The sequence below is a fragment of the Podarcis filfolensis genome (genome assembly GCF_964270895.1).
Source record: "Podarcis filfolensis genome assembly, chromosome: 10".
In the NCBI taxonomy this organism is placed as follows: domain Eukaryota; kingdom Metazoa; phylum Chordata; class Lepidosauria; order Squamata; family Lacertidae; genus Podarcis; species Podarcis filfolensis.
Window position 1 is genome coordinate 773129 of NC_139612.1, and position 26488 is coordinate 799616.

Here is a 26488-nt window from a genome sequence, read left to right on the forward strand (position 1 = left end):
GGGAGGCAGCAGGCGGACAGCGTGCGTGGTGACTGTGCCATGTGACATTTTGTCCCCCCTCAGCATGGAACCCACACCCACCTTCGTACACCCCTGTGTGTGGGGCGCTGGCATCCCTGTTGGTTGGCGCTGTGAGTCCCTGCGTCCCGCAAGCTTTCTAAAGGTAAACATTTTCTTTAAAAAGGGGTCCCCCCCTAAGAAAAGGTTGACAACTCTGGGCAACCTAGGGGTGCTAGGCGGATCTTTGCCAACAGAAGGATGAGGAAGTTTTTCTTCTCCTAAGGGTTTGCACTTACAAGTCTGCTGGATTCTTCTTCCTATGAAAGTCTACCATGACCAAATTGACTTTGAGCATATTTGCAACTCTGTTCCATTTCTTCTTTTCATTTCATTTTGGTCTGTCAAGTCGCTGCTGTTGCTTAAAAGGCTGCAGTTCTCTCTCAGTCACAAGGCTTGAAATAGCAGTTTGGTAAGGATACACAAAAGTAAATTTACTCCATCCCTTCTAAAAGTTTTGTCAAGGAGGAAAAGGGGGAAACTGTTCATTTAACTACCACACCACAGACACGAGTTCTTAGCTGATATACAGTTCAGAATAAAATCTGTATGTAAAACTAAGAATGCACAGTAAATGATGTTTTAGCACTTAACGCTGAATAATGTAGCCTCAGATATCAGATGTTTCCTCCCTCATTTTCTATTTATTTGGTGAAAGTAGAAAGAATGTAAGAGACTTGACACCATGATACACCATTAAAAATGTTCACAACTCTCCCCCTTACTATGCAAAATTCCTATAATTCTCATGTAAGTATTACAAAGCATTACCTAAGGATTTCAAAGTGAAAACAGTCGAAGTATTGCATATGCAAATTTCAGAAAGCTTATCAGAATAGCTATTTGAATTTTGTCTGAATCTGCACAGCATGAAACAGGATTTTAAGCACAATTTCCCATTAAAACAGAGATATTGACATATTTTAAATCACATTATGGATATAGCAGCTTGAATGCTGCAAAGACTTCCATAGGTAAAAAAGGTACACAAATACATACCCAATTTATGTCAGAATAGATATGAAAATTAAATTGTTCAGGATGCATAACCTGATAGCACTCATTCTCTCTGGAGGAAGATATATTAATGAAATTAAATTCTAGATTTAAATCCCTCCACCCAAATCTCTTCTTAAAAAGATTGATAAAAGAAAAAGAAATTGCAAAATTAAACAGCTACTTTCAGCCAATTAGTGTAGCAGTGGTAATAGGTTTACAATAGCAAAGGAATTGAAAGTCTCATTTGTCAGTGTGGGAATATTAATAGTAAATAGAGCTTCAAGGATCATAATCTGCAGCACACAGAATACAGAGTTGTTAAGTACTGAAGCAGTGCAAAGCCACTTACTCTGAGTTTTTGTTTTATCACAGAGATTGTGTGGGCTGTTAAACAAGCAGCAGTGGTACATCTACTTTTTCTTCTTGGAGATCTGAACTATTATAGCGAACATAGATCACATTCACAACTGGTTAAAATGGGTTAGAACTATGTGGGTGAACCTGAATAAACCAGAGAAAAGCACCAGGCTCACTCTTCCCTTTTCCCTTTTCTTCCTTCCACATGGCCAGGAAGAGAACGTGAAAGAATCCTGGCTTAGTGTTTATTTGAACCAAGGATTCTGATTTAAAATGAACTTTATAAGTTTCATTAACAAGCCATCTTCAAATTGTAGGCTAGGAATATGGTTTGCTAAACTATCTAGAGTTTCACCTAAAGCAGGGTTCCTCGTTTGAACAAAATAAAAAAACTAGGATTCTTTTAAAGTAAAATAAATCAAAGTCCTCTTCACGACCACAAGGGAGAGGATAGGAAAAGTACTGGTACATGTGAAAGAAGAAAGAGGTTGTTCAGTTTCCAGTAATTGTAAGCAAAGTGTATATAAAGTGGCCACTGCCACAGTGTCCTTTCTCTTGGCAGATCAAGATGAGCAGGTGACAGCAAAGGTTGCAGGGTTTTTAGCTGGGGCAATTAGAATAAGATCCACTATTTGACTAATTTGATTCAAAACCCTAAAATGTATTTTACATAATTGACTTTTTATTTCTATTCTTTGTATATCGTATTGTTGTTTTATTGCTATGGCTGATGCAAATAAAGAGTCATTCATTCATTCAAAATGGTCAGAACTCATTGGTGACTGAATCTTACATTCTAGGAAGCTTCTTATCCATTGCAATCCAAGTGCAAATCTACAGTAAGAAGCCCCATAAAAGAAATCCTCTTATAAGGAAACCAACCTTTCTCTTGGCAGTAGAGGCCAATGAGAACAGAACATGGTGCTTTATGAAAGGTAATGTATCAAGTGGGGAACCTGTGGCCCTCCAGATGCTGCTGCACTGCAACTCCCATCACCCTGACCGTTGGTGATGCTGGCTGGGTCCAGTGGCGTAGCGTGGGGGTGCAGGGGGGGCCGGCCGCACCGGGCGCAACATCTGGGGGTTAGGGTTAGGGGGCGCAAATTCACGGGTTAGGGAGTGCAAATTACTTGCCTTGCCCCGGGTGCTGACAACCCACGCTACGCCACTGACTGGGTCTGACATCTGGAGGACCAAAGGTTTCCCACCCCTACAGCAGATTAACGTATACCCTTCAAAGCGTTGCAATGTACACTCCAGTGGCCTCTGCTCCACCTCCATGTACCCCATTAGAGGGATGATAATAAAGGGAAACATCTTGAATCAAAGTTTGGTTTTGGTGCTTCAAGTATATACTGAAGCAACAAGTTGCTTGCATTACTGAAGAGTCAAACAAATGGGTTTTAGCATTCCAAGAATGTTCATTTGTTCAATCAAGTCAAGTCAACAGAATCAGGAGACTTCCGGGTTGGCGCCATCGCCGAATGGCGGACTCCCTCCGAGCTCCGGAGGGAGCCGGCTCGGCAGGGGCTGGGTTTTACCGCACCGGCGATGCGGGGACCCTTAGAAACCACGGCCACGGGGGCCGTGGACTTGGAGACTCGGCTAGCACCGCTAGCGCCCTCCCGACTCGTGAAGGAGCCTTTTTAAAGGCTACGGATCGGGTGCCGGGGAGAAGCGTGGTGCTTTGAGTCCTCTGCCATCCCTGCCGAGCGAAGCCGCATGCCATCCGGCGGAGAGCGCTGACTTCTTCCATTGAGAATTTGGACTTTTAACAACAACCCGTGAGTAAATTGGAAATCGGGTTTAAAAGAAGAAAAATTTTTGGGATTTGAGACGAGCGGGGGGGGATCTAAAAAGGAAGTCAGTCCCCCTCCCTATTGTAGACATTTTAAAACAAGGATTGGGAAGCCAAGGCCCAAAAAGAACGGTATCTTTGCTAAATTAAGAATTCCATGATGGGAAAGTACAAGAATTGTGCTGGAGGAAGAATTGAAGGAGAAGGAAAATGCACCCCCCTCCCTGGGAACCGGGGCGATTGAGGAGTGAGCCTGGTGAAAAGAGCCGGTGATTTTGACAGCTGTCAAAGTAGCTGTCAAAGTCGGAATATTAAAGAGGATTTTATTACAAGGACCTTGCTGGTCAAATTTGTTACAACTTGATATAATTTGTTAAGACTTGAATACAAAATGGCGAAAATACGGAGAACAATCGGATTTTTGGAAACAAAGTTACAACAACCCCCCTAGAGGAGTTTCGGGACATTACAAAGATGGGCGTAAGCTGGGAAAAATACAACACTCCGGAATTTCACAGAACTGGTTATCTCCTGGGAAAGCTGCAAAACGGAAACTGAATCTTGTCTACAGGGTGTTTAGACTAAAAGGAGACAACAGAATACCTTACTGAAGAAGGAAGGGACTGAACGCAAGTTTTTGTTCCTGAATAACAACAACCCATGTAGAGTTACTAAACTTCTGAATAAGAAAGTTTTAGCAGCGGAACAAGAGGAAGCTGGACTATAACCTTGAAAGAACAATGGGGGGAATTTTATAATTTGACATTTTTAAAGATTTAGGAATTAATTTTTAAAGAAAGTAATCCTAGAAATGGGAAATAATTCTGCAAGGAGTTGGGGGAAAAATGGGATTGATGGACTTAAGATTTCCAGGCTGGAAACATAGATTGGAGGATAAGGGAAATTAAACCGGGGAAGGGGAGGGAGAATTAGAATCCAAAGGCTTGCAACTATTTTCTGAATTGGTTTTCTTTTTTCTAATATATTTTTTATTTTTTTTATACTTTTATTCTGTGTGCTTTTACTTTAATGGGAAAAAAGGGGGACATTGTGGAAAGAAAAGGGGGTGGGCTATGGGGAGAGATCTTTTGCTTTTTTTTTTTTATCAAGGGTGTTGTATAAGGTTTGTATAAATTTAAATTTGAACAATGGGGTATATAAATTGTGCTTTAAATCAGAAATAGAACTTGTGGAAACAACAATATGAAAGGGGAATACAGTAGGGGTGGGGGAAGGGGGGAGTCCCAGAAAGTGGATGTTTGAAAATAAGGTTCTGAATGTATCTTCATAATTTCTTTTCTTCTCTTTCTGTATTTTGGAAACTTCAATAAATATTATTTAAAAAAAAAAAAAAAAAGTCAACAGAATCAGGTTCCATGGAGAAGCAGCAAATGGGCAGGGACCTTTTCAAGCTTTCCTCAATAGCCATGTGGCAAGAAAATACAGAAGTCATTGAAGTGCAAGCATACCTGAACAGTTGTCTGCAACAGAAAAAGTGCCCCCAACCCCCACTCATCTATGCACATGGAACACAAGGAGATTATTTCACTTACCTATTGCCTGAGCAAGAGCTATAACAACTTCCTGGCAAGTTGTAATTTCTGTGACACCACAAACGATCCTCTGGACTCCATCCACCCATACTTTCAGCTCCATGATTTACCAGGTCACCCAACAGCCATGGATGCAATTGAGATGACAAGTCACGTTTACAGCTATGCCAGATAGTGTCAACATACTGGTGGGAATTATCTGGAAAATAAAATAAAAACTCTGCTTATGATGGCCTAGAGAGACAAAAGGACTTCTCTCCTAGGTTAAACAATTTATATTTAAAATGAAATGTAACTGGTAAAAAAAAGAAAAGAAATGTAAGTAGTAAAACTTCCATTATTCAACGAAGTTTATCTTTTGAAGGCAGCACTTTCTATCCTCCTCCCAACGCCCTTCAAAACAACAGAAAGGGTAATTAACTCATTTTATTATTTGATTAGGTACACATTCCTATTACTAAAGATGAAGCAACATATAAGGCTTAAAGTAAGACATGCTATTGCATAATTTAAAAAAGCAAGATTTCTCTATATTTATACAGTTTTTGAAATTAACCTCCATTTACAATTTGCTTCTAAAAAGGCCAAATTTCATTTTGTTATCGCAACAAAAAATATGACTAGAAATTAGTTCCATTATTTGTACAACATAACCATTGTCAGCACTTGTTCAGTTATTTATTAGGCCTCATATGAGTATGGACAGACCTTTAACATGTCTTGGATCCTTCCTGAGATAGTCTAATTCAGCTTGATTTTGCAGAACTTTCAAGCACTATGAATGACATACAGTGTCTACCACAACAGTCTTCTGGTTGCAAGAAAGGCAAATTCAGGACCAGTTAAGCAGCTATGCTACCTTAGGTTTTCCCATGTTTATAAAATAGGACACACATATTATAATACAGAAGTGACCCAGAACAATCCATCTGCACATCACTGGGTGAAATGTACCCCTATCCATTTATTTATTTATTACATTAGCATCTTGACTTTTTTGTTTGTACCTAGAATCATAGAGTTGGAAGAGACCACAAGGGCCATCGAGTCCAACCCCCTGCCAAGCAGGAAACACCATCAGAGCACTCCTGACATATGGTTGTCAAGCCTCTGCTTAAAGACCTCCAAAGAAGGAGACTCCACCACACTCCTTGGCAGCAAATTTCACTGTTGAACAGCTCTCACTGTCCGCAAGTTCTTCCTAATGTTTAGGTGGAATCTTCTTTCTTGTAGTTTGGCTGCTCCTTTCCGCTGTATAGTAAACTTCAGAAGAGCATGATCACTTGCGCCTAATGATCCTTCCACTTCTACCCCACTAACCAGGTCATCAACACTGGTCATCTAAAATGGCTGTTCCTCTTGTTGCTTCTCCCACTTTCTGGACAATGAAGTTGTCTGCAAGGCCAGTGAGGAATCTGTTTGACCTTATGCTCTTGGCTGAGTTTGACATCCAACAAATATCCGGGTAACTGAAGTCCCCCGTTACTACTATCTCCCTTCCTTTTGCATGCTTGGCCATCTGTTTCAGGAAGGCATCATCTATGTCCTCCGTTTGGCTTGGGGATCTATAGTAAACTCCCACAATCAGGTCATTGTTATTCTTCTCTCCCTTAATTTTGACCCAAATGCTCTCACTTTGGCTCTTGAGGTTTGCCTGGGATGTCCATGGAAACAAACACGGCTTTTAAAGAGTCTTACATATGCCGAGGGCCTTCTGGCGGTTCCCTCGCTGCAAGAAGCCAAGTTACAGGGAACCAGGCAGAGGGCCTTCTCGGTGGTGGCACCCACCCTGTGGAACGCCCTCCCATCAGATGTCAAGGAAATAAACTACTACCTGACTATTAGAAAACATCTGAAGACAGCCCTGTTTAGGGAAGTTTTTAATGTTTGATGTTTTATTGTGTGTTTAATATTTTGTTGGAAGCCGCCCAGATGGGTGGGGTATGTATGTATGTATGAATGAATGAATAAATAAATAAAAGTTGGGATCCAAGAGAAACCGAAGTCCTACAGGTTCAAGGACATTTTGCATTCACACTTCTTAAGCAGCTTTCCAGGTCATTCATGTGAAAAACTGCTTTTGAAATTAAGCTTTAAATCACTAGTCAGTAAGACTTGATTTAAATATTTTTTTTTACAGAAAGACTCAGTCTTGCTGGTATAATCTTAATATTTACAACCAGATGAATGTTTCATTTTTGGAATAATAAATTTTCGGAGTAGTTTTTACAGTTATATCAAAATTACTGATTTGGTTATACTATTAGAAATACATTGACAGATAATTATGAAATTATTGGAGGTTTAATAAGTTAACTGTTTATATTTGGGCAACTTTTCTACTGTGAACTACTGTACTTTATTGGAAGGAGAAAAATAATTGTTTCCTTTATAACAATTTAACCAATTTATTTAACTAAAACAATAACATTATAGCATACGTATCCATGTTTGTTAACTGATGTTGTTAAACGATTTTTTATTTTTAAAAAAACTTTCTGAGTTTTAGCACACATGAAAAACTTAAAACAAATCCTTATTTCCTGAGGAATAGCCTTTGGACTATAATGTAACTTAAATAGAAAACTATCTCTAGATTTTCCCTTCAAAAACTTTTTATTTTAGAAATCCAATTTATATTTTAAAAAATCCAATTTAAATTTTTTAAAAATCTGATCATTGATTTTTATCCACCCTGGTCTACAGCCGTTTTGTGATATGGGAGAAGCACAAATTGCTTAAAAGAAGTCAATTTCCCTGGGCATAATTGCCAATCTCTTGGTCATATATGAAGCAGGTCTTTGGATTGTAGCCATAAACTAGACTTCTTAAAACACGCATTAGCACCAGAGATTAATCTACAGTGATTTCCACACAGTAGTTAAAAAGGAAAGAAATGTATTTGCTTTATTTTTAAAATATTTTTAAAAATAATTTATTTACAACATAGTCCACAACAACTCATACATACAAACAAACCCACCATCGACAATTTAATTATAAAATTTAAACTCCTATCCCCTTACATAAAGAAAACAAACATAAAAATAAAAGACTTCCTTTATCCTGTAAATGGCCTCCTTATTTACTTCTTGTATACTGTTTCTTTTATATGTGATTACAGTGGACGCTCGGGTTGTGAACGTAATCTGTGCGCGAGGCACGTTCGCAACCCACAGCATTCGCAACCCGCAGCGGCGCGTCTGCGCATGCGCAGGTTGCAATTCGTAGATTCTGCGCATGCACAAAGCACGATTTAGCACTTCTGTGCATGCGCAACCACTGAAACCCAGAAGTAACCCATTCCGGTACTTCCGGGTTTCGGCGCATCCGTAACCTGAAAAAACACAACCTGAAGTGTTTGTAACCCGAGGTATGACTGTATTACAATTTTTCCTAGTTATGACTTAAAAAACTGCAAAGTCTTCTGTATAAATTAATTGAAACAAGTCCAGGTATATATTTTAGGTCACTGTTTGGTAAAGTAATCTCTGCACTTTCCCCATTCTTTTTGAAATTCTTGTCTGGGTTGTCCAAATGTCTTTGCTTTTTAAGAAGAACAAGAACCCACAACAACTAGGATGTGGCTGCTTTGGCAGAGCAGCTTTCATAAAGTTTGTTATAACTGACCTGTCAGAAAGCAGAGAAAAATATCATTCCAGTAATTTACTTTTATGTTCTGCTGATGCCAACATTTAAATTTCTAGTTGGATTCAATTGGGTATGTGAAGAACTGCCTGTTAAGTTATGATTGCAAAGCCTCAGAATTGAGGCCTGGGTGAATTTAGCCTTGTGCAATGTATATGTATAGGCTAATAACACCATTGCCCAATGGAATGTGCATAGGAATGTGCAAGTACAAGCAATAGGTACAATACCAAAATCAAGTGGAAATAAAACATCCTATATCCTTTTCTTCTTCAAATGGGTACAGAAAGATTTCTCTAGTGGCTGTGTGAATACATGAAATGTCAATAAAAAAATCAAAACCAGATTATATTTACCAAAAGCAGACTAAGGAAATGTTGTGCACAGAACACTACCCACCCTTGTTGATAGCAGCAGTGAATAAATCAACATTAACAAGTGGCCAGCAATGAATTTTCACAATTCACTATTATTAAAGGTAAAAATACCCCTGACCGTTAGGTCCAGTCGCGGACGACTCTGGGGTTGCGGTGCTCATCTCGCTTTATTGGCTGAGAGAGCCGACGTTTGTCTGCAGACAGCTTCCAGGTCTTGTGGCCAGCATGACAAAGCCGCTTCTGGCGAACCAGAGCAGCGCATGGAAACGCTGTTTACCTTCCCGCCACAGCCTATTTATCTACTTGCACTTTGACGTGCTTTTGAATTGCTAAGTTAGCAGGAACAGGGACTGAGCAACGGGCACTCACCGCAGGGATTTGAACTGTTGACCTTCCAACTGGCAAGCCCAAGAGGCTTAGACCACAGCGCCACCCGTGTCCCTTTCACTATTATTATCACATTGCTTACACAAGCTTTCATATGCTAAGGCTTGTGTGAAGAACCATAGTTCACTTGACCCTGTCCACTGCATGAAAGATACAGAGTGTTCAATACTAAAGTCCTTTATGGGCCCCTTTACCCTTGCAGTGGGCAGAAAAGCAAACATGCCTCTGTTGCACTGAAGACCTGCTCAATGTCAAGGGGTGAAATGAAGTGACCCCATAATTCTAAAATAGAAGAAACCAATAATTTGGGCAGCATATAACAGATTAAACTGAAGACTTATGGTAATTACCGAACACTGCCAGCACATGAGTACACAAAACTCTTATGGAGGCCCTTCTTCAAACAATTGCACCTCCAATAACTAACAGGAGTCCCACATATTGCACATGGGTGGATACATTGTGTTGATCAGCCCACAAGCATTTAATCCAGAACTGCTAACCCCACAGATAAGCAAACACTCAGTATAGCCATTTGTGCAATGAAAAACTACAATCCTCCCCTTTTCCCGCAGTGAATTATAAAAATAAAACATCAGCTAAAGCTCAAAGAGTATGATGAGGCAACCAATCTGCTTTAAGTAATCTTAAGTAAAAAACCAGAACAACCTCCAAGGAAGTAATATTTTATCCAAAATAACCCTTGTCTTTTTAGTACAGTCACATTATTGAGTCTCCTGATTTTCTCTTTCTCCATTTTGTGCACATTCCATGCCCCCACCCCTAATAGCATGCCATCGTTGAGGGGTGAAACTTTCCAGCTTAAGTCCAACAAATACCACTTGTATCTGAACTGGATTTTACAAACCAAGCCTACGTCTTCCTTATTTCTTCTTTTTCTCTTATGATCTGTGTCAGGGAACTGCCATCAGTGCCGGAGGGAGAGAGAGCAAAAGCCAGAGGGATTCCAGAGAGCGTCCAGGGATCGGGAGAAGCAGCCCATCTTCTGCGGAAGAGAATCAGCGTAGCACCAGTGGAGAAGGGGGGCAGATGGGGGAAGCGGTGAGGCGGTCTCATGACTCCTTGCCTGGGACCAGCGGGGAGAGTAGGGGTCCTCAGTTGCCCACGCCCTCCTTGCGCAGAAGGCTTTTTGCGCAGAGAGAGTAGGAGGAGACTAGGCGTCAAAGAGCTTCTTTGCTGGAAGACGTTTAAGAAACGCCCACTGACAGATTCTGCCAGCGATTGAGTCAGCCACGGGTGAGTGGCTGTCCGGACAGAAAAGGTAACCCACCTAGGTGTTTGCACCCAGCCGGGGAGATAGACACCTGCTTACACACGAGCAACCCCTAGAACCATTACAATCTGTTTCCTGCATATAACCAATGTTGGATGGACATCACTCCTATGCTTTCCTTGTTGTGTATTGAGTCAAAGGATTTTATATCTGTATTATTGTTGTCTGTATTTGCATTAGGGTAAAGTAACTGCCTTTTGGTTCCAGAGGGTACAGCTACTATTGGTTCATTTAAGCTGCTGTATTTGGATCCTCTGTCTTATTGGTTTCCTCCAAAAGGCAGGACTGTGATTGCCTGATATTGTTCCCTCCAAAATGTATCCTTTCTAGCTAGTTCCCTGTCCCTATAAATGTAGCTCTCCCCTCCTCAGTTCTCAGTCTTGTTTGCTGTAATAAAGAAGCGTTACTACAGAACTGTCTCCAGCATATTATGTCAAGAGAGCTGAAATCACAAACCCCACGTCACAACATTCCTCATCTTCATCGGTAGCCTAGAGAGCTAAACAACGTCTTATTTTATTTTCTTTCTAGCAGCAATGGTAGGCAATCCACTGATTTCCTCTCTCATGAATAGCTGGCTGGTAGAGGTGAGCAAATCCGTTCATTTCACAATCTGAAGTGAAGTGATCCAATTTGCTGGCCCTAGACATATATGCGGTTTGGAACACAGCTATAAATTGGATTACACATTCTGTGGTGCTGTTTCAGTTTTTAAAATTGCACAAATATAAATCTCATATGGATTGAAGATGGATTGGACCACATGAAAAATGTGCAAGGGGGGGGGGGCAAATACATATGCATACAATTGAAATGCCGTGTGTGTGTGTGTGTGTGTTTAATGGAACAAAATGAACTTATTATTCAGCACAGGTGAAATTGACTCAGAACAGAAATACATTGATCCATCCATACCTACTGGCTACAGCACTTTGTTTGGCACCAGTTCAAGGTCCAGCACTTTCCCATCCTGAGGAGTATTAACGAAGAGACAGGTAGGTCTCTAGATGCCAAAGCATCCAAAAAGGATCCTCACAATCTTACCTTCTTTCAGAACATCTATTCCTTTCAACCCATCCTGGAGCATTTCAAAAGCTGTTTGGCTCATCACACTGGTCGGTACCTCAGGACACCCCAAATCATTACAATTCAGAAGAAAAGGAAAAGGAAACCCCAGATGGCAAACTAATGGAGCAGATGGCTCATTTAATTCAATTTTTTAAAATGCCACTCTTAGGCTTAAAGTCTTAGCACAGAATGCCCAGTGCCTACCAGCTTAATCCAGGAAAAATGTGAAGTTTAGGGTTAAATGTTCCCTCTGAAGCGAAGATGCAATCAGAAAAGCCTAACTGATCAACCACATTCTGTAGAACTCTGGCACAAAGGGAAGAATGTTCTGGCCATAACTGGACTCATGTACAGGCAGCAGCACTCAAGGCAAGTGGGACTTTGGTTTCAACATACATTATCATGGCCCAGACATTACTAGAGAGGAATCCTGAGCATCTTCCCTGTCACCTCATTATGGAAATAGGTGAGAGTAACACATGTTCTTAACACCATCTGATTTTAAGTGAAGTATCTGCTTGACATTCATGATCCAACTCTATTTTTTCAAGAGTATTGGGAAGAATTAATGTTTTCTATTGTAGTTTCAGGAAACCACCAGATTCACACAAACAGGGTACTGATCAGATACTACTTTCTTCCTATGTGGTGTGATTGTGGGGAGGTTCCAATTGTATTTAGGAAGAATTTTGGCTCTGATGTCTGAACAGGCTTTCATACTTTTTTTATTTACAGTTCTGAAATGGAACTATAAAAAGCAATGAAAAAGTGTCAACCTCACAATGAAGCCATAGATGTCAGAATCAAAAAGCAACCAGATGCTGGATTCTTGTTTCACACTAGGGTGTACCCTACATTTTTGGTCTAAGTAACACGCTTTTGTTGTACAAAACATGAAGTCCTATCAAAATAATAGCCAGCTCAATGATAATTGCCTGGCTGACTCACATGGAAAGAAAAACATTCACACAGCAAAAGGAATGGTCAGATCAGCTTTTATTAGACCATGTTGTTTACTAAAGACTCAATCTCAAGTCCAGAAAAACAGCATTACCCTTGCTTATGCAGTAACAACATTTTGAGCTCTGACGGCCTTGCCAGATTTCTTGCCCTTCCCTCTCCTGGTTGATGCGGTGGACTTAGTCTTGGGCAGGGTGTTCCCCTGGGGGAAGGTGATCCCTCCAAGCAGAGAGTGGAGCTCAGCATCATCACTGATGGCTCTCTGCAAGTGCCGGGGGGCAATTCGGCGCTTGTGGTCATTTTTAGCAATGTTCCCAGCTATATCCATAATGTCATAGGTCAGGTACTGAAGCACTGCAGCCATGTACACAGACGATCCTGATCCAATGCGCTCTGCGTAGTCTCCCTTCCGGAGGAATCTTTCAATGCGGCTTACTGGGAATACCAGCCCAGCCCGGCAAGAACGAGATGTTTTCGGCTTCCTCGCATGGCAGGATGGCTCAGGTTCTTCCAAGCTTTCTGTATCACACGGATCATCAGACATGTCGCAGTCCAGCTTGCCACAGCCGCTAACACTTGTTGATCTGGTCCAACTCTTCAAGGTGCTTGCCTTGCTCTGGCAATTCTTACCTTGTTGGATTTTTGCTGTTTTGGAGGGGTTTTTTGGCTGTTCTGCTTTGCTTGCTTCAGTTTTCCTACCCTGCCCTTTTTGGATTTCTTCCTGGCCTTGCAGGTTAAGCTATCATTTGAAAGGCTGCCACAATTTAAAAAATACTGTGCGCAGAGTTTTCCATAGCCTCTTTGCAGTGAAAATAGTGAGTGCTAAATTTGGCTCCTGATAGGCTGGGGTGCTGGCCAATAGGATGCTGTGAGCATTGTTAAATCATTTCTATTATCCCAATGTTTGAGCTGAAATGTCACCCTGTTCATCACACTTCCCTCCCTGAAAACCTCTGTTGCCCTTCTCCATGTGCCTCCCCTATGAGAGGTCTAGAGGGTGGCAACATAAGAGCGAGTCTTTTCTGCAGTGGCTCCCTGTTTGTGCAATGCTCCTCCTAAGGAGGTTCAACTGGCACCTTCACTATACACCTTTAGGTGCCAGGTGAAAACGTTCCTCTTTAACCAGGCCTTTGGCCAATTGACATCCAATGTTGTGGGAGGGAGGGATTATTGGTTTGGTTTTGCTCATTTTTTATTATGTATTTCAAGCTTTTATATTCTAATTATTATGTTGTAAACTACTCTGAGATCTATGGATGAAGTGCAGTATGCAAATTTAACAAGAAAATTTTTGGTTACTAAATCAAGTTTGCAAACATTTGACATAGTGAAGAAGGCCAAAGTTGATATGTTCAGCATACAACTTTCAGTCTGATGAGAAGATACCTAGAAAATTGGCCCCAGCTTTATACTCCCTCTCAAAAATTGAAGGTTTATAGGAAAAACCATAAAGGGAAAAAACCTTGAATCTTCAGTGAGTCTCACTGCAAAGTTATAAGCAACATTAGATGCATTTCATATACTCAGAACAAGGTAAAAAAATCCAGCTGCTGTGCATGATGCAGTGAGCCAAACTGTCCTAGTGAGACTACACAAACGTGTAGGATTCCAGAGAGGAGCTCACAGCGCTTTGCTGCTCCATAGTACTTTTGAGTGCCATACCTCACTGAGGTTTGGCTTAGCGTATTGTCCAAAATACAACTCATGTGTACCCTTTATCCTCATGAGTCAAAGGACACCCGAGGAGCAAACTGGCTGCAAAGCTCCCCTCCAGAAGCACATGCAGTCTCACTAAGCCATACCTTGGTTTACTGAGTAACACAGACCATTCTTCTGACAAATAGAAAGGGATTGACATCTATATCAACCACCTCACATATCTAGCTTCAATTTTAAAGCTTGTTATTATAAACTGCTACTGCCAGCCCCATCCTATTTCCCCCTTTGTGTATTTCCTTAAGATTGTAACCCTTCAGTCAAGGGGTTTGTCGTCAGAATTCAGGGGAAAACATTTTGATTATTTTAAGCATTAAACAACAATAAGATCAATTAAAATAGTAAAAAGGAGGTGAGTGAGAGGTTTTATCTTAGCAGCAGGGTTAGGAAGGAGGCCTAGTGGAATTGTCTAGGGAGGAAATTCCACAAGGTGAATACTCAAAAACAAACAAACAAACACCCTGCCTCAAGAACATAAGAAGAGCCTGCTGGATCAGGCCAATAGCCCATCTAATCCAGCATCCTGTTCTCAAAGGGCCCACCAGATGCTTGTGGAAAACCTTCAATCAGGATTCAAGCATAAGAGCCCTCTCCTCTCCTGTCTTTTCCAGCAGCTGGTATTCAGAAGCACTGACACTTCCAAACTGCAAAAGAAGAGTGCAGAACAAGGAAGAATGGGCAAGAAAACATACTGGAACAGTTCTAAGATAACCCTTTAAAGGTAACTGCCATAATCTTGAATTGGGTCTGAAAGGAAACACCAATCCAGGTGAGCCAGAACTGGAGCAACGTGCGCTACAGAATTCTGTGTCAGTTGCAGTTAATGGAAGCAAATTCCCTTTTAAGAGAGGGTTAATCTTGTGATACTAAAAGAGAAGATCAAATGAAAACATAAGCAGTTTGGAGAATGTGCAGCAATGCTTTAAAGGGAATAGCAACCAAGTATTCACTAGCTAAATGACTTGGGGGGTAACATCTGAATTGACACATCATGGATTTGATAGCAGTCTGCAAACCATGGTTTGCAAGCCATCTACAGTTTGCTGTGACGTCTAGACTGGTAGACTTGCTTCACTGGAAGATTAAAGGTCAAGAATATGGTTAGCAAACATGGCTGGGTCAGTGGAACAAGAGACCAAGCCAAGTTTTGAAATGCAGTCTGGAGAGTCATCTGTCTGTTATGGTTCAGGAGAGATAGCTCTGTTATTAGTAATTTATGACTAAGGGACCGGCCACTAGAAGAATACAAGAAAGCATTCAAGGATTGGCAGCTGTTCCTCCCATCTTGCCCAATGGTGCCTGACACATCCTCTCCTCCCCTCACCCCCACCCCCACCCCGCTGGACAGACCAGGCCCTTAAAGCGAGATAGAATAGTACTGGTGCAAATCGCCTGTTCACTGAGTCAGAGCATATCTGTGGTGAATGTGGCCAGGGACAGAGTGTACCCTTTAGGCATCATCTGCGGAGGTACGTTCAGCTGACTAATCTCTTTCCTCATCACTTGGCCCTCACACTGTTGACATCATACCTTCCTTTTTACAAAACGGCATGGGGCAGCCTCATGAGGACAACCTGCTTTTCTTCTATAGAAAAGCCACAAACTGATCTAAATACTTTTTGTACATCCCCAATATATGTAATATTTTGCAGAAGAGTGAACGCTGGCACACACAAAAACCAGGCTTTCCAAAACACAAGATTATTTGCATCAAAAATTGTTCACCTTATAACTAACATCTATTCTCTGCATCTAGATATAAAAATCATTTCTAGCCAAGAACTTTATGAAAACAATGATGTTTTCTTAGCTGGGTTTACAAATTATGTAGAAATGTCAGGCAATGTTATTTTATTCTTAGTGTGTAAAAATGCTTACAATGTTAGGCAGCAACTTGATTGAAGACATTTTGGACTGTTTTTCATCTGAAACACTAATGAATGGATCTGCTTTGCTTTAGCAACAAGCAATTTAACTCTTCTTTCTCTGAAGCCAAAATTTATCTTTGCTTTCTCATTCAGGAAACCTGCCAAAAGTCTTAGCTATATTACAGTTTTGAGTTCAAATGCTAAAAGGAAAAAAGTTACCGCCTGCCAAAACTAACTAACCCCCAAACAAGCCAGCAAGCTTGAAAACAATGTTTTGTTTTGCACAAAAAAGACAGTATAGTCATTTCAGAAACCAAAGATTTTAAACAAAGGATAACCCACCTAAGCCCAATTCCCCTTAACAAAATATATTTCTACACAAAATATATCCAAAACCTTTGGGAGCAGTGGATAAAGAAGTAAAGAAGTAGACCCTAACATAAGCCATGTTATTTCAGGTTAATCAATACAGGAAAAAGTAATAAAATCAATGCACATTTTTAAAAGTATTAGGGAGATGACTTCAAAATGTAAAACCAATTTAACACAGTGGTTTACAAGCTTTGCACATGTGGCCTTAGTGAGAAAATATGCAGTGTGCAACAATGAAACAAGTGTGGTTTACAGACCAGAAATCCTCAACTCAGAATTTCACTTTATTTAAAGAAGGTGCAGCAAAATTCTGCCATAAGAAGGTGTTTAATCAGGAAGATGATCCTCAAAAAGTGCTTCCTCATCTTGTCTAGGCTACAGCAGCCCCCTTCACCAATATTTTCCTTCAAACTTTACAGTGCAAAGCTCAGAACACATGCTGCCTGATAAACAGCTCTGAGGAACTTGAAAGCTAGGATACTCTTGTGTTAAAAACCAGTTCAACCACTTTAAAGCCTGGCATATGGAAATGCTGAGGGATTTAAAGAAGTTCTAAAAAAAAACAACCCACATCCAAATTTAGTTATTATTCTCAGTCTAAAAATATATATGCTGCAGGGCAAACAATGAAGCCTATGCACTTCCACTGAAGGGGAAGGGGAAGAGACAAACATAATTAATTTTCATTTTATTATGAGTTGTAGAATACAAGAATCTGATTGACAGTTATGCTCAGATGTGGTATAACATTTGCTGCACATACCTTGGAAACTCTTTTATTGTGATTTATTGCCAAGCTTTTAAAACTACACCTGATGAAGTACTCACAGTAATAAGGTTTTAAAATGGCAATCATGCATACATGTTACAGATTAGCTTTAGTATAGGTACCTTATTTTTATACAGAAGGAAATTTATCTCAAGAGCTGCAATCATTTTTACACAATAAAGAGGAAATTGCATACATGTGATACTCTTCTTTCAAATAAGAGGCATGTGTATCATTTAGATAATCATTTTTTAAAAATAGATTTATCCTAACTTTAGTAACACTATTAATCCTCAACTACTAAACTGGAAGGGGGGCTAATTTTTTTTCTCTCAAGCATCATAAGTTTATGTTTACCCTAATCCGTACGTTATACTTTCCAGGCTATAGTTTAAAATGTTTAATTAAACTGAACATGAAAAGGGAGGGTGCCCACATGATCCTAACCAAGAGTTCACTCTTGGTACATATTTTTCAGTTAAATGCTATCAATGCAAGAAAAATTTAGCTATGTAGTGTTCTACATCAGCTGCCATTAAGTAACAACATGAGCATACAGCTTGATCATGCTAGAAATCAATGGCCAAGGCTGACACCAGAAGGTCAAGCATGCACAGCTGGCTGAAACTGGCGACATGGCAGTTCACACAGGTAAGTTCTTCTTGCATATTGTCATTTTAAAATCAGGTCTGTGCAGAGTCATGTCAGTGGTGCATCTTACTCCGCATTTCTGCTTGCACCGGCTACGGCTCTCCAGAACATCCTTTTCATGTATAGATGCCAATGAGGGAAACCTGTGGCTTCCTATGGGTGAAGTATGTGCTCAACCGCTCCTCTCCTTTAGAACACTTTTGAAACTCTCATTCTTGGCAAACTCTCAGTTTGCCTGAAGCGTTGTTGTTTGGTGTCAAGAACTATTTGGCTCAGAAATAGAGGACACCACAGGACTTAAAACATCTTGTTGTGTAAATGAGGAAAAATATAGAATATTACGTACAATTATTATTTTTTTGCATGAGTGATGCCAAGCAAAGCTTTTCACATCAGCATTATTAACTGTACTAAAGTATACCAATGTGCTACTTTACCAAGAGAAAGGCAAAAAGTTAGCACTCTAGCTTGGCTACAATCCTGCTCTTTGTTCTGCAAGTTTCCTTTCTAATGTTAATCTTTGAAAGTATGTTTTGAGAGAGTACTGCTGGTATTGTGCAGCCGACAGAAAATTACGATACTGTTTGTTCGGGATTGAGAAATCTAGTATTAGATTGCTAGTTGTCAGCAAACGACAGGATATACCACATGGTGTTTTTGCACTATAGGACACCAGGCCCAGACCTGGAATACAGATAAAGCAACACTGTTTTATCAAACTTTTACATTCCTAGTACCATACATAAACACTCTGTTCCCCACTCATTTTGAACTCAGGTTTGTACTGAAAACAGAGAAATGTTATGCTGTGCACTTTGGGCAGGATTCATTGCTCTGCTGAATTTTCCCATTTTAATAAGTTTGATATGCAAAGTACAGCTACTACAATCAACATACAGAAGAATAACCTTTCAGGAACACCTCCCCAGACCCAATACAAAAAATAACCATGCCCTTTCAAGTCCTTTCCCCATAATGGTACAATTGGCACCCCTGGTTCATTATTTTTTAAAAAATGATGAAGCATACACAGGGAACAGCGACACAGAATGAGAGGTACTAGCAGCCATGTTTTTAGTTAAAGTCCACCCCCCACAAAACTGCAGTCCACCACCCAATTTGGGGGGGGGGTTGCTGTTTTTAAAGTCAACAATTGCCATTTCCACCACTGTCAGATTTCAAAGTACTAGTGCCAGACCTTTGGCAAAACTACAGAAAGCTGAAATCATGCTTGCCAAAAACCAATCAGCAAGCACTCTTGGAATATAGCTGTGCTGTCCTCATTGCTGCTAAGGCATTGCTATTATGTAATTAACTAGAAATTGAATTAAAATTGTGGTTCCACAAAGTAATTATAGTACTATATTCCCCACTGCAATCTTATGCCTCTCTCTCCCCATGTACTTATAACCACTGGGATTCAGGGGTGCTAAGACAAACACACCTTCCTGCCAGTGTTCGAAATTAGCCAGGTGTGTTTTGTGACTGGGGCAGGTCCAATTGTGACCAAGTGGAGATCTCTGGGTGCCAGGCTGGCGACTGGAGAAAGCAAAATGTCGCTTAGAGAAGGATCTGAAATATTTTCCTTGAATCTTGAATCGGTTTTATTCTGAATTGTTTGACTGATGTTTTAGTGTAAAACACTTTGAGATTTGTTCTTTAAAATATAAAGTGATATAGAAACAGAATGAAGAATGATGATGATGATGATGCCATTGGGGGACGGTGCCTAGACATTCCATTGTGGTGACCGCAGCCTAGATTTAAGGTGCCATTTGGCGATTAGATTATATATCTGAGTTTCTAACAACATTTTGTGGATCAGGCCAAAGCCCTATCTGATCTAACATCCAAGGACTTGGCTACATTAATCAAAACAAAACAAAACAAAACAAAACAAAGCACTGTTATAAATGTGTTATAGCACTGTGACACCAGATGGCACTGTAGAGCTGAAACCAGAACATATGAAATTTTCCATTGTGAGCTTTAAAATGTTTTTCTTCAGAGTCTTTTTTTATAGCTGTGTAGATGCAGCCCTAGTGTCAAGGTGCCCAACCAGATGCTCACAGGAGTACCTGAGCACAACAGCACTCTCCAGAGCTGCAATTCCTAGAAATTGACACACTGCCTCCAAGAGGGGCGGTCGAACATAGTCTTATCCTCCAACAATCCTGCAAGGCTGACTTGTCCAAGGCAACAAACTGCATTCAAGAGAAAAACCTGCCCCCTAATTAATGGCAGCAACCCGTCTATCTCTGTTCTAAATTTTGTTTTTTATTAATGGAATTGAGCTTTACCACTAACATAAGAAAGAAAGCTCCCCACCCTTGAAGTGAACAAGGGTGTGAAGTGCTTTTGCTAGCAAGCCAGGCCTTCCACCGCTCGACCACCAGCACCAGCACCTTCCTGCCAAGAGCCCCTTCCCATTGCTATGCCCTTCCTGCTCCTGCCTGCCTTTCCCCTCCCTCCGTCCCCTGCCCAGGGCTGGTTTAGGGTGCTGGTTCTGGCTTTGTTGGGAGGGAGGAGAGGAAGAAAGGTCTGTGTGGCAGCTTTCATCCTCCCCCCTCAGTCATCTATGCACCATAACTGGAAAGCAACTTAAAATTTCCTTTTGAACATCAACAGCAATTTGAACTGTGCACCCATTTGTAAGTATAGACTATATAAAACTTCATTTTTTTGCTGTTATCAGATTTCAGACAATACCAATATGTATTTGCCACACTCCTAATGATGTCAATCCAGATATATGCCCATCTTGGTAGAGAAATCCAGTCAGTCCAGTCTGTGTACTTAAGTTCTGCATTTTCTCCACAAAAATATGCTGAAGCTCAAATTGCCTTTCAATAGCTAATTTTGCATGCTAACTTCATTTTGCCAACTACCTTTATTTAATTTGCCAGGGTTCCAGCCTTCTGTCAATTTCCACTTTTTAATAGCTTTGTCTTCCAAGCTTTGCTTCCCTCTCTTTAGCTTAAGTTCAACTTCTCAAAGAGTGGAATAAACTCTGGCAGTGATCTACTGCTGATAAGAGAACTAGTAATAGCTTCCTCTCCTCTGTGGAAGGAAACAGTGCAAGCTGCTGCATCATAGAGGGAGAGGAGAAAAAATAGATGTAGTTCTGTTAAAATAATCTTAATTAGAGGAACTGAATTCACACTAAGGCAGTTGTTCTATGGGGTGGGTGGGTTGCTCCTGACCCTCGCAGAGGCGTTTGTGGGAGGGCACAGGGAAGGAGAAGAGGGCAAGCCCTGCTGCACAACCAAAAGTCATTGTGCAGAGGTTCTACTGAAGGGTAGTTGAATCCTAGCCAAAATATCCTTCCACCCAATCCACATATAGTTTTGAACAGTAGCAGAATGTATGCAAAGGACAACAACAACAACAATAATAATAATATTTATACCCCGCCCCTCTGGCTGGGTTTCCCCCGCCACTCTGGGCAGCTCCCAGTAGAATATTAAAAACAAGATAAAACATGAAACATTAAAAACTTCCCTAAACAGGGTTGCCTTCAGGTGTCTTCTAAAAGTCGGGTAGTTGTTTATTCCTTGTCATCTGATGGGAGGGCGTTCAACAGGGCAGACGCCACTACCGAGAAGGCCCTCTGCCTGGTTCCCTGTAACTTGGCTTCTAACAGTGAGGGAACCGCCAGAAGGCCCTCAGAGCTGGACCTCAGTGTCCGGGCGGAAGAATGGGGGTGGAGACGCTCCTTCAGGGATACTGGGCCGAGGCCGTTGAGGACTTTCAGGGTCAGCACCAACACTTTGAATTGTGCTCGGAAATGTACTGGGAGCCAATGTAGGTCTTTCAGGACCGGTGTTGTCACTGGGCACTAGGATTTTTTTTTTTTTTTTAAATAATATTTATTGAAGTTTCCAAAATACAGAAAGAGAAGAAAAGAAATTATGAAGATACATTCAGAACCTTATTTTCAAACATCCACTTTCTGGGACTCCCCCCTTCCCCCACCCCTACCGTATTCCCCTTTCATATTGTTGTTTCCACAAGTTCTGTTTCTGATTTAAAGCACAATTTATATACCCCATTGTTCAAATTTAAATTTATACAAACCTTATGCAACACCCTTGATAAAAAAAAGCAAAAGATCTCTCCCCATAGCCCGCCCCCTTTTCTTTCCACAATGTCCCCCTTTTTTCCCATTAAAGTAAAAGCACACAGAATAAAAGTATAAAAAAATAAGAAATATATTAGAAAAAAGAAAACCAATTCAGAAAATAGTTGCAAGCCTTTGGATTCTAATTCTCCCTCCCCTTCCCCGGTTTAATTTCCCTTATCCTCCAATCTATGTTTCCAGCCTGGAAGTCTTAAGTCCATCAATCCCATTTTTCCCCCAACTCCTTGCAGAATTATTTCCCATTTTTAGGATTACTTTTTAAAAATTAATTCCTAAATCTTTAAAAATGTCAAATTATAAAATTCCCCCCATTGTTCTTTCAAGGTTATAGTCCAGCTTCCTCTTGTTCCGCTGCTAAAACTTTCTTATTCAGAAGTTTAGTAACTCTACATGGGTTGTTGTTATTCAGGAACAAAAACTTGCGTTCAGTCCCTTCCTTCTTCAGTAAAGTATTCTGTTGTCTCCTTTTAGTCTAAACACCCTGTAGACGAGATTCAGTTTCAGTTTTGCAGCTTTCCCAGGAGATAACCAGTTCTGTGAAATTCCGAAGTGTTGTATTTTTCCCGGCTTACGCCCATCTTTGTAATGTCCCGAAGCTCCTCTAGGGGGGTTGTTGTAACTTTGTTTCCAAAAATCCGATTGTTCTCCGTATTTTCGCCATTTTGTATTCAAGTCTTAACAAATTATATCAAGTTGTAACAAATTTGACCAGCAAGGTCCTTGTAATAAAATCCTCTTTAAAATTCCGACTTTGACAGCTACTTTGACAGCTGTCAAAATCACCGGCTCTTTTCACCAGGCTCACTCCTCAATCGCCCCGGTTCCCAGGGAGGGGGGTGCATTTTCCTTCTCCTTCAATTCTTCCTCCAGCACAATTCTTGTACTTTCCCATCATGGAATTCTTGATTTTAGCAAAGATACCGTTCTTTTTGGGCCTTGGCTTCCCAATCCTTGTTTTAAAATGTCTACAATAGGGAGGGGGACTGACTTCCTTTTTAGATCCCCCCCCGCTCGTCTCAAATCCAAAAAATTTTTCTTCTTTTAAACCCGATTTCCAATTTACTCACGGGTTGTTGTTAAAAGTCCAAATTCTCAATGGAAGAAGTCAGCGCTCTCCGCCGGATGGCATGCGGCTTCGCTCGGCAGGGATGGCAGAGGACTCAAAGCACCACGCTTCTCCCCGGCACCCGATCCGTAGCCTTTAAAAAGGCTCCTTCACGAGTCGGGAGGGCGCTAGCGGTGCTAGCCGAGTCTCCAAGTCCACGGCCCCCGTGGCCGTGGTTTCTAAGGGTCCCCGCATCGCCGGTGCGGTAAAACCCAGCCCCTGCCGAGCCGGCTCCCTCCGGAGCTCGGAGGGAGTCCGCCATTCGGCGATGGCGCCAACCCGGAAGTCCGTCACTGGGCACTAGGATTGGGCATGCGAGAGTCCTGGAAAAGGCAACAAGTTTAGAAGGGGAGCCCAAGTCAAAAGAGTCTGAGAACAATGCCTTAAAATGCAAAAGGAAATTACTTTCACCCTTACCATAGTTCCCACAAAGCCTGTCATTAACCATAAAAGTATCATGGTGTTAAAAGGTAAAGATTCCAAAAGCACAATTTGCTCTTTTGACACAAACTAGCCTGTCACCAGATGTGAAAACTTCCAAGACCTGATGGTGAAATCATTGTGTGGAAACATAAACAAAGCCTGCCAGTTTTGAATAATTTACAGCATACTGTTTTCCCATTCTCTGAAATCTGTCAAGCATAACCTTCCTCTTACCTAATGAGAGAAAATTAATCAAACTAGGCTTAATGATATATAAGCAGATAAGGCCAAGTGGGGGACGCAGTTCTTACAATCTGTACAAATCCTTTAATGGAATGACGAAACCAACATAATGAAAACCAAACAAAGACTGAAAAAAGTAAACATCACAAATACTTAAATTCTCCTGGTAGTTAGAAACAGCTTCTCCAAGCATATAGGTGCTGAATTCATTCCTCCTTATCTGAATTTGATTGTCAGTTACAAACCAGTTTAAAATACTTTCTTCTGGGATGGCTTCTACTCCCTACTTGGAAGGCTCCCCATATATCACTTGTAATAAAGACATAAAACACTGTGGAACTAGTAAACAAAGGGCTAAATGAAATGCTTCCGCCTCTTCCCAACAGTGGGGAAAAGGGCGGGGACAGGCTTTTTACCACATGTGATTTAATGGCCCATCTAGACCAGCATCCAGTTCCCACAGTGGCTAATGGGTTGCCTGCAGAAAAACAAGAGCCCTCTCCCCTCCTGTGGTTTCCAGCAACTGGTATTCAGATACAGATAGGTAGCCGTGTTGGTCTGCCATAGTCAAAACAAAAAAAATTTTTTTCCTTCCAGTAGCACCTTAAAGACCAACTAAGTTAGTTCTTGGTATGAGTTTTCGTGTGCATGCACACTTCTTCAGATACACTGAAACAGAAGTTGCCAGATCCTTCTATATAGTGAGAAGGTGGGGAGGGGTATTACTCAGAAGGGTGGTGGGAATGGGTGATTGGCAGATAGCTGTGATGAGCCTGTTGACGACTCTTAACGACTGCAATAGGTCTTACAGGAAAAAGCAAGGGGTGAGAAGGTGAAAAATGGCTTTGTCATGTATAATGAGATAAGAATCCAATGTCTTTGTTCAGACGAGGTCTCTCCATGGTTTTAAGTTTGGTAATGAGTTGCAATTCAGCAGCTTCTCTTTCCAGTCTATTTCTGAAATTCCTTTGTAGTAATACAGCTACTTTGAGATCTTGTATAGAATGTCCTGGGAGATTGAAGTGTTCTCCTACTGGTTTCTCTGTCTTGTGATTCTTGATGTCCGATTTATGTCCGTTTATTCTTTGGCGTAAGGTTTGGCCTGTTTGTCCAATATAGAGAGCTGAAGGACAGAGGCATCGCTGCCTCCAACTGTGGAGGCAGAACAAAGTCATCAGGTTTGATAGCCTTCTCCTCCTCCATGAATTTGTCCTACCCTCTTTTAAAGCCATCTTGGTTGGTGGGCATCACAGCCTCTGGTGGGAGCCAATGCCATCGTTTAAGGATGTGCTGTGTGAAGAAATAACTTTATCTGTCCTGAATCCATTCAGCTTCACTGGATGTCCATGAGTGTTATGAGTGAAGGGGGACGGACGGACTTCATTTTATAAACTTATACCATGCCACCTCTTACTTGCCTTTTCTCTAAACTAACAAGTCCCAAACACTGCAGTCCTCCTTCCTAGGGGAGTTGCTCCATTCCCTTTCAGAACTATTTCCAACTCTACAATATCCCTTTTAACATGATAATGTAATAGGATCTGGTTGCATCAACCCACAGAGTCAGTCTAGCATGGGAAAATTGATCCAATTTTTTTTACGAGACATTATATTCCATATCTTTCTAACTGATATAATTGTTTCAAGAGAACCCCAAGTTCTAACATATTTTGATCCTATTGCTGTCCACCCAACCGAAGGAGCTGCATATGCATAGTGTAAAATTGCCCAGGTCAGAAAATTTACACTGGTTTTAGATTTCAAATACAGTGGTACCTCAGTTTAAGAACAGACCTGTTTATGAACGATTTGGTTTACGAACTCCACAAAACCGGAAGCAGTGTCCTGGTTTGTGAACTTTACGTTGGTCTAAGGATGGAAGCCGAAAGGTGGAAGGGCACCGGTGGCGGGAGACCTCTTTAGGGAAAGCGCGCCTCAGTTTAAGAACAGACTTCCGTAATGGATTAAGTTCGTAAACCGAGGTACCACTGTATTTAGCATTTGATATTAATTAAGCTTGGTAATATAGTTCCAAATTTGGAATATCAAATCATTGTCCTCCTTTAATTTGTACTTGCATTTTCAATAAAGATATTCTTGGAATTGAAGAATCCCATAGACACTTCCTATTTTATCCAACTTAATGTAACACAATGTCCTAGAAAAACAAGTGCACTTCATCATTCAAGCGGCAATTTGATAAGGAACTCCCCCCCACCCCCCCGATGTAGAAGCTATTCATTTGTACGAATTTGAAAAAGACCATTTGTTGAAGTGGATATTTTACTGTGACTTTAATGTTATTTAGCATTTCTCTATATGGTTGAAAACTCATTAGTAAAATAAAAGTACCATTTAGAGATTTCTTTTCTATGTTGTGTAGACTTCATTATGCAGCTCTCACAGATGATACTTATTGTGAGGGGAAGACAAAAAAGTTTGCAAAACTTAGTACTGGTGAGAAAAGTTATTCTCACTGTACAGAATGTTCTTTGAAGCCATGGGAGAAGCATCTGAATGATTCTGTATGGGTTTCTAGATTCCTGTAGACTCTTTCATATTCCTACCCTATTATGGGAGAATCCTCATTGATTCCATTTTTCACACCAGTCCAAACCCTCAGCTGCATTTGAGCAGTCACAATCCCAAAGATCTACTATTCTATAAAAAAGTGGAAAAAGAGTATTGCAAAAGAATGCAAT

At 40.8% G+C, this 26488-nt stretch overlaps 2 protein-coding genes and 1 long non-coding RNA gene across 6 annotated transcripts in view; 1 reads left to right on the forward strand and 2 right to left on the reverse strand.

Moving 5' to 3' along the window:
• RASSF8 (Ras association domain family member 8) overlaps nt 1-26488 on the reverse strand; it is a 108953-nt gene that overhangs the window by 14993 nt on the left and 67472 nt on the right. The window contains exons 2-3 of one of the 3 annotated variants that reach the window (XM_083575308.1): nt 19319-19413; nt 4765-4963 (exon numbers count right to left, since the gene is read on the reverse strand). In XM_083575308.1, the coding sequence (XP_083431434.1) occupies nt 4765-4867 (103 nt within the window). In that variant the 5' untranslated portion in view covers nt 4868-4963; nt 19319-19413. Of the gene's footprint in view, nt 1-4764; nt 4964-17944; nt 18058-19318; nt 19414-26488 lie in introns of those variants that run through there. The other 2 variants (XM_083575309.1, XM_083575307.1) reach the window with 2 other exon arrangements.
• The window catches only part of LOC310744292, a 62986-nt gene continuing 48398 nt past the window's right edge, over nt 11901-26488 (forward strand). For both annotated transcript variants that reach the window (XR_014539501.1, XR_014539502.1), the window contains exons 1-2: nt 11901-12004; nt 17702-17874. This is a non-coding gene — a long non-coding RNA (uncharacterized lncRNA). The remainder of the gene's footprint in view (nt 12005-17701; nt 17875-26488) is intronic.
• On the reverse strand, nt 12517-13316 carry LOC310744236 (histone H2A-like). Its single transcript, XM_083575389.1, has one exon. The coding sequence runs from the start codon at nt 13040-13042 to the stop codon at nt 12599-12601; it is 444 nt and encodes a 147-aa protein (XP_083431515.1). The 5' UTR covers nt 13043-13316; the 3' UTR covers nt 12517-12598.

What these genes read in the sequence shown, in the direction of transcription:
- LOC310744236 (XM_083575389.1), bottom strand. Translation starts at nt 13,042, where the DNA reads ATGTCTGATGATCCGTGTGATACAGAAAGCTTGGAAGAACCTGAGCCA.